The sequence below is a fragment of the Salvelinus fontinalis genome, chromosome 5 (assembly GCF_029448725.1).
Source record: "Salvelinus fontinalis isolate EN_2023a chromosome 5, ASM2944872v1, whole genome shotgun sequence".
Taxonomy (NCBI): domain Eukaryota; kingdom Metazoa; phylum Chordata; class Actinopteri; order Salmoniformes; family Salmonidae; genus Salvelinus; species Salvelinus fontinalis.
Window position 1 is genome coordinate 9,603,667 of NC_074669.1, and position 7,308 is coordinate 9,610,974.

At 38.5% G+C, this 7,308-nt stretch overlaps 1 protein-coding gene across 1 annotated transcript; it reads left to right on the plus strand.

Annotated features, from left to right (window-relative positions):
* Nucleotides 1-530: 530 nt before the first annotated feature.
* Nucleotides 531-2,642, plus strand: LOC129854754 (myoblast determination protein 1 homolog 2). Its single transcript, XM_055921904.1, has 3 exons — nucleotides 531-1,244; nucleotides 1,594-1,672; nucleotides 1,890-2,642. Exons 1-3 carry the CDS (start codon nucleotides 732-734, stop codon nucleotides 2,126-2,128), a joined length of 831 nt encoding a protein of 276 aa, XP_055777879.1. The 5' UTR covers nucleotides 531-731; the 3' UTR covers nucleotides 2,129-2,642.
* The last annotated feature ends 4,666 nt before the right edge of the window (nucleotides 2,643-7,308 follow it).

Sequence of the window (7,308 nt, forward strand, 5' to 3'; positions counted from 1 at the left end):
CAACTTCCATCTTCGAAAACAAATTGTATAGGGACACTAGATAAACTTGTGAATAACATAATTAAAGATTAAGACAGGTTATGGGCTATATGAATTTAAAAGAGAGTTCGATACTTATTATTCCTTTGAATACAGTCATACTGATATTTTAAGAAGCTCTAATATTAATGAACAATGAATTACAATCAATTCCCTTTCATAAATGTAATTTACAGATTCAATTTTAATATGTTGGTGCATGGCTGTATTATTATTATACTTCCATGTAGTCCTATTACTAGAATATTATGCTGTTACTGAAGTTCCTTCTGGAAAAATAAAGTAATCCTATTCCATGTTATTGTAGAGACAGTTACGAGAAATTGTACACTAAGTAGCATGAAGTTGTAAACCCCTCCCTGCGCACACACTCCGCGTGACCATTGGCCAATCCAGGGACCTGTCAGAAATGCAGAGCACGCCCCTAACTCTCACACCAGGGATAAAAGCTTGTTTGAGCCACAGCATCAGCAACAGGTACCCAAGGGGTGCACTAGGATACAGGTTGAGAAAGAAAACCAAATTCCTACACTAAAAACGAATACAAATTGTACGTTTTTTGGTTGCTCTAAGGATACCTTTACCTCTAAGGATACCTTTACAAAAAGTTTCTGGTAACCTCTAACGTTTGTGACAAATACAGAGCCAGGATTACAATCGTTACAAGGCTGGTCTTGGAATTTGACAGTGAGATGGAGTTGTCGGATATTTCGTTCCCTGTCACTTCTGCTGATGACTTTTATGACGACCCGTGCTTCAACAACAGCGACATGCATTTCTTCGAGGACCTGGACCCCCGGTTAGTCCACGTGGGACTCCTCAAGCCAGACGACCACCATTACAACGAAGACGAGCACATCAGGGCACCGAGCGGGCACCACCAAGCCGGGAGGTGCCTCCTCTGGGCATGTAAAGCTTGCAAGAGGAAAACCACAAACTCTGACCGGAGGAAGGCTGCTACTATGCGGGAGAGGAGGAGGCTGGGCAAGGTCAACGACGCCTTCGAGAACCTGAAGAGATGCACGTCGAACAACCCCAATCAGAGGCTTCCCAAGGTGGAGATCTTGAGAAATGCCATCAGCTACATCGAGTCTCTGCAATCTCTGCTCAGGGGCCAGGACGGCGAGAACTACTACCCTGTGTTGGAACACTATAGCGGGGACTCTGACGCATCCAGTCCACAGTCCAACTGCTCTGATGGAATGGTGAGTTGGTGCATCTTGACATCAGTGTATGGGCATGACCCCACTGGAATTCGATCGTTTTTATTCAATAAAACCTATTTGCGGGTCTATATAAATACATTTAGTAGGCCCATTCGATTTTATTTTCTTATATTATTTTGGAGCTACCAATTGGATACCACGAAATTGTGGAGAAAAAGGGGTAAATAGTACAACACAAAAAAAAATTTACATACTAAGTAAAAAAAAAAGATGGGATATAGTTTGAGATATTAATGTCATTCAATATCATTCCAAAAGCTGTCAGAACACACAATGTGTTATTTTATTGATCGAATTCTTAGATTGCATTTATTCATGTTTTATCCAGATGGACTATAATGGCCCGGCGTGCACGTCCGCAAGACGAAGCAACTATGACAGCTCTTATTTCGCCGAGACTACAAATGGTAAGTTATTATTTTAAAGTGTTATATTATTGTGACTTGTTAGGCCTAGACCTTTATTATACGGTTTTTATTCGGTTTTTAAAGTACGTTTTATTCAGCAGCTCTCCTTCAGTACTCTAATGCACAAGACCCAAGACAGACATTTTTTGACACACATGTAGACAATGTTACTGGTTTATATTGTCTCTGACTGATGTTTCCTTCACCTCTGTTACAGCTGATGCCAGAAGCAACAAGAACGCAGCAGTCATCTCCAGCCTGGATTGTCTTTCCAACATCGTGGAGAGAATCTCTACAGACACGTCAGCATGCACTGTGTTATCAGGCCAGGAGGGTTCCGAGGGTAGCCCGTGCTCTCCACAAGAGGGATCTATCCTGAGCGAAACGGGGGCACCCGTGCCGTCACAGACCAACTGCCCACAGCCGTCCCATGACCCCATCTACCAAGTGCTATGAACACAGTGATAGTATGGCCACATTCATGAAAACGAATCGATTCCTGTAAATGAAGAAAACAGCAAACGGACAGAGTTGCAGAATGTTGCTGTAGTAGAAGAACAGGAGGGCAAAGCTGTCATTCCTTCCAATAGAAAGGTTTCAATTCCTTGAAGATCAATCATTGGCTTCCCATTGGTCACGTTTTATGAGATATAATTTCCGACTTATTTATGTAGGCCTAAGTGTAATCGTAAATGAAATATTTGACCACTTTCTTAGACTTGTGTGTGTGTGTGTGTGTGTGTGTGTGTGTCATCGTCATCTTTTGTTCTTTCCTTGCCATTTTTATTGTTTATGACAATAGAGGACCATTTTTGTATATGTGTAAATAAGAGGTGATTTGTTAAAAAAAAAAAAAAAAAAAAAAGTGTTTTATGTATTTAATGTAGCCTGAGGCGCTTGGTTTGTTTGTTGTGAGAAATGTTTAACTTTATATTTATACATCTTAAAATGAGTGAAAGCCTTTCGATGTCATTATAAATAAATGACTATGACTATTTATACAAAACATGTTTCATAATTTATTCTATTATTTTGCCAAGATAACTGTGAATGTGTGTCGTTAATACCTGGCATGTTTAACCTGAGGAACATGGGTAAAGAAAATATTGAAATTCAAAATGCAAAAACACTGTAGCATATTATACTCTATTAATTAAGCATATTATATAATAATAGTATGCCTATTGTAAATAGGGTAATGTTTAGTTTTGATTTAAATCCATCAATGGACAAGAGTTGTTGGTTTAATGTTCACATACATTTAATAACAAAATTAAACGTAACACAGGACACAATAGCATATTATCGGATGTCAATTATTTCGATTATTACTCCATGTCATAGGCCTATCACATCTAACGTCTCAAAGCATGAACTATGATGGGAAGGTTATAGGCTATAGCCTATATTAAATACATCTTATTGTATTCCTAACTGATGGGTTTGATAAGGCCACAAATGATCCACAAACAAGACAGAAACTGTTGCCATAAAATAATATGTCTAACACATTCGACTTGCTGTAGTAGGCAGGGGAACCACTTTGGTTTTAGAAGTGGGGGGACATAACCTGGCGAGGGTCCCCCCATTTATTGGGCATCTAAACCTAATTTTCTGCATTTTTACACAATCCAATATGCTGTCTTTATTTAGAACAAAAAGTAAGTAAAAATGCCCACAGTCATCAAGCTAAGTATGAGATCCTTATTAAATATGTTTAACTGATTAATAAGACTGAATTAGATCAAAGGTAATTCAATAAAAAATATTGTGTTGCACCTTTAACCAATAGCCTTACAAATAAACAACTCTTGATAAAACACAAGACTTCTGATATGTCTAACACATTATTTTATAAGAGTGGTTATTTTAAGGGATATTAGGCCTATCAACGCAGGGTCGGAATACTTACTAGCGTGCGTGCAACTCTAACTGTTGCATAAATCATGCATTGATGTCGAATGGAGATTTGCACAAAAATCCATGTTATGCTTTAATATAAAACATATATTGTTTAGCCGTAGCACAACATTTTAAATGATTACAAAGGTTTCCTCTTTTTCAATTCACACAAATACATTGACAATATATGCCTAGTCTACAATGTTTTTCTCTCCATTCTATTATGGCATTTCCATAGGTCTATCTGTATTCGTGAATTAATTTCCAAAAGAAAACGTTACTTATATTAATGTTAAATATGCACGCAAGGAGTACGAAAATAGAGCTGTAAAAAAGTATGAAAATAGATTTAAAATAAACCAAGAATAATATTTTCGGCCTATAAACCTAGAGCCTTTCTTCTTTTTGAGGCTATCCCTAAAAAACGATTTTAACATATGCATGTTATTCCGTGTCTGACTGACATTTAGCAAGCTAGATGTACAAAGCATTGCTATTTATCATTTCAATCAGTTATTCATCTATGGTCAAATGCAAAAACAACATTAGGTCCGATTTGACCTATAGCAATGGTCTATATTCGAAACATTATAACCAATTAGAATAAATACACTTTAATGGAAAAGTACTATGAGCTGCATTGTTTTTGCCTTTATTTCTTGTCTTGTTCAAAAGTGAATGACAGCAAAAACAAATCTTGAACAGAAGCGAAAGGAAACATACATCTGTGTTTTTTGGCTGAGAAGTGAGCAGAGTGAGTCGCTGGCCCTTATGGGTCGAACGTTTGAGCAGAGATAGCAGTAGCGTCATCACGAGTTCAGATTGTGTACTGCAAATCAAAAGCCCGGAGCAATAATTCAACTAGGCCAATAAGGCGATAGCAAAGTAGACAGTCTCTACTCAGCGGAAAAATAGGCCTATAGTACGGTCGCTTATATAACAATGGATCTATAGGCAATTTACTATGGCGGGCTTGCTGCAAAATCTCATGGTCTTGTGCTCTTTTGAGAGATGAACACCTAGCTGGCTGTAATCTCGTCACAAAAATAGTTGCACATGGGCAAAACTGTCTGGGCTGTATGTGCCGAGCGCCGTCGACTTGCTGTAGTAGGCAGGGGAACCACTTTGGTTTTAGAAGTGGGGGGACATAACCTGGCGGGGCCCTCCCATTTATTGGGCATCTAAAGCAAATTTTCTGCATTTTACACAGTCCAATATGCTGTCTTTATTTAGAACAAAAAGTAAGCAAAAATGCCCACAGTCATCAAGCTAAGAATGAGATCCTTATTAAATATGTTTAACTGATTAATAAGACTGAATTAGATCAAAGGTAATTCAATAAAAATATTGTGTTGCACTTTTAACCAATAGCCTAACAAATAAACAACTCTTGATAAAATACAAATACTTCTGATTGTCTTTATTAAGACATCCTCTATATCACATTTCAGCCTGACTGACCAGGCAGGCCGAGCCGCCTGCACGTCTGACCCCCACCAGTCTAGTCAATAACTCAACTCTCTCTCAACACAATTTCCTTCCCAGTTCCCACCTTAATTATTTTTAAAGGAAAGGTTTGGGAACAAACCCCCCCCCCCCATTCACCTTAAAAATACATTAAAACAGCAAATCACAGCAAATCCTCCATATAATCATTTCTAATTAATAGGCCTACTCGTACTGTAGAGCTCTTTTTACTTTACTTGCACACAATTTAGCTGGGTCGCCCCATCCTGTCCCTAGTCCACCACTCTGCAGAGCCCCAATCCAAAACACCACACTCAGCTTTAGGATCTTAGTGAAACATTCATTATTGGTTTCGGGTGTGTTAAGCCAAGGCCAGAGTGACAACCCACAGGACGGCAGACCCCCAAGGCCAGGACTCAGCAGCCCAGCAGCTAGGGATTGCCTAAATAGGTACGGTGGCTTGCGAAAGTATTCACCCCCCTTGGCATTTTTCCTCTTTTGTTGCCTTACAACCTGGAATTAAAATAGATTTTTTGGGAGGGGTATAATTTGTATAATTTGATTTACACAACATGCCAACCCCTTTGAAGATGCAAAATATTTTTTATTGTGAAACAAACAAGTAATAAGACAAAAAAATTGAAAACTTGAGCGTGCATAACTATTCACCCCCCCAAAGTCAATACTTTGTAGAGCCACCTTTTACAGCAATTACAGCTGCAAGTCTCTTTTGGTATGTCTCTATAAGCTTGGCACATCCAGCCACTGGGATTTTTGCCCGTTCTTCAAGGTAAAACTGCTCCAGCTCCTTCTAGTTGGATGGGTTCCGCTGGTGTACAGCAATCTTTAAGTTATACCACAAATTCTCAATTGGATTGAGGTCTGGGCTTTGAATAGGCCATTCCAAGACATTTAAACGTTTCCTCTTAAACCACTCTGACACTAGGGGGGCGCCATTTCGACATAGTACAAAGTCGTTCCCAAATTAAACTGCCTCGTACTCAATTCTTGCTCGTACAATATGCATATTATTATTACTATTGGATAGAAAACACTCTCTAGTTTCTAAAACCGTTTGAATTATGTCTGTGAGTGAAACAGAACTGGACTTAGATCAATTTCCCTATGTGGATGTGAGAATGCAGAATTTTCCAACCTGCTCTCAGACCTGTGTATAACTCTGCCTGTCTTCTATTGGTTGAGATGCACTGCATACGCCTTCCTCTGGGTGTCAGCGAATAGAGGGTCTTGAAATGGAGTCTCTAGGCAGAGCTGAAAGTCTATAAATTGATTGGAAACGAGGTGTCCCTTCTTTTGACTCTTCGCTCTGACGCAGTGAGGATCTTGGCATGTCGTGTTAGAAGCTCCTGTTTTAGCTCCTAGATATATCCGGCTCTGTTTTTATTCGATATAGGCTTTAAAGACATCCTAATCTTGTTATTTTAAACCGAGTTATATCAGTTTATGTCAGTATATTGCGATTTTCAGGTATTTCATTTTCTGGCGTTGTAGGAAGTTGGGTATCTCTCTCTCTCTCATGCTATTGTTTACTGCTAATTGCAACGTGGAAGACGACGTTCTCCAACCTAGCAACGATTCTTTTGGACAAAGGACACCTATCCCAAGATTCTGATGAGAGTTCATCAAAAAGTAAGAACTATTTATGCTGATAATTCATTGTTCTGTTGAAAAAAGTCAAATGCATAAAACGCCCTTACTTGCAGTGTAGCCTTGCTTTATCGCACGCTGTATTTTGAAGTAACGTTCATTTTAAAAATGTGACCCAGCGATTGCATTAAGAACTAATTTGTCTTTCAATTGCTGTTCAACCTGTATTTTTAAGTCAAGTTTTGGAATAGTTACTGATTAGAATAGGTGCCTCTTCAAAGATTTCTCCTGACATTTTCTGGGCAGCTTTGCTACTTTTCTCATTGTATAACCACGATTTGTGGCGCTAAATATGCACATTTTCGAACAAACTCTATATGCATTGTGTAATATGATGTTATAGGACTGTCATCTGAAGAATTCTGAGAAGGTTAGTGAAAGAATTAATATATTTTGGTGGTTTATACGTTATCACTATTTTTGCCTTGAATCATTGCTGGTGTGATGTTTGCTATTGTGGTAAGCTAATATAACGCTATATTGTGTTTTCGCTGTAAAACACTTAGAAAATCTGAAATATTGTCTGCATTCACAAGATCTGTGTCTTTCATCTGCTGTACGCTGTGTATTTTTAAGAAATGTTTTATGATGAGTAATTA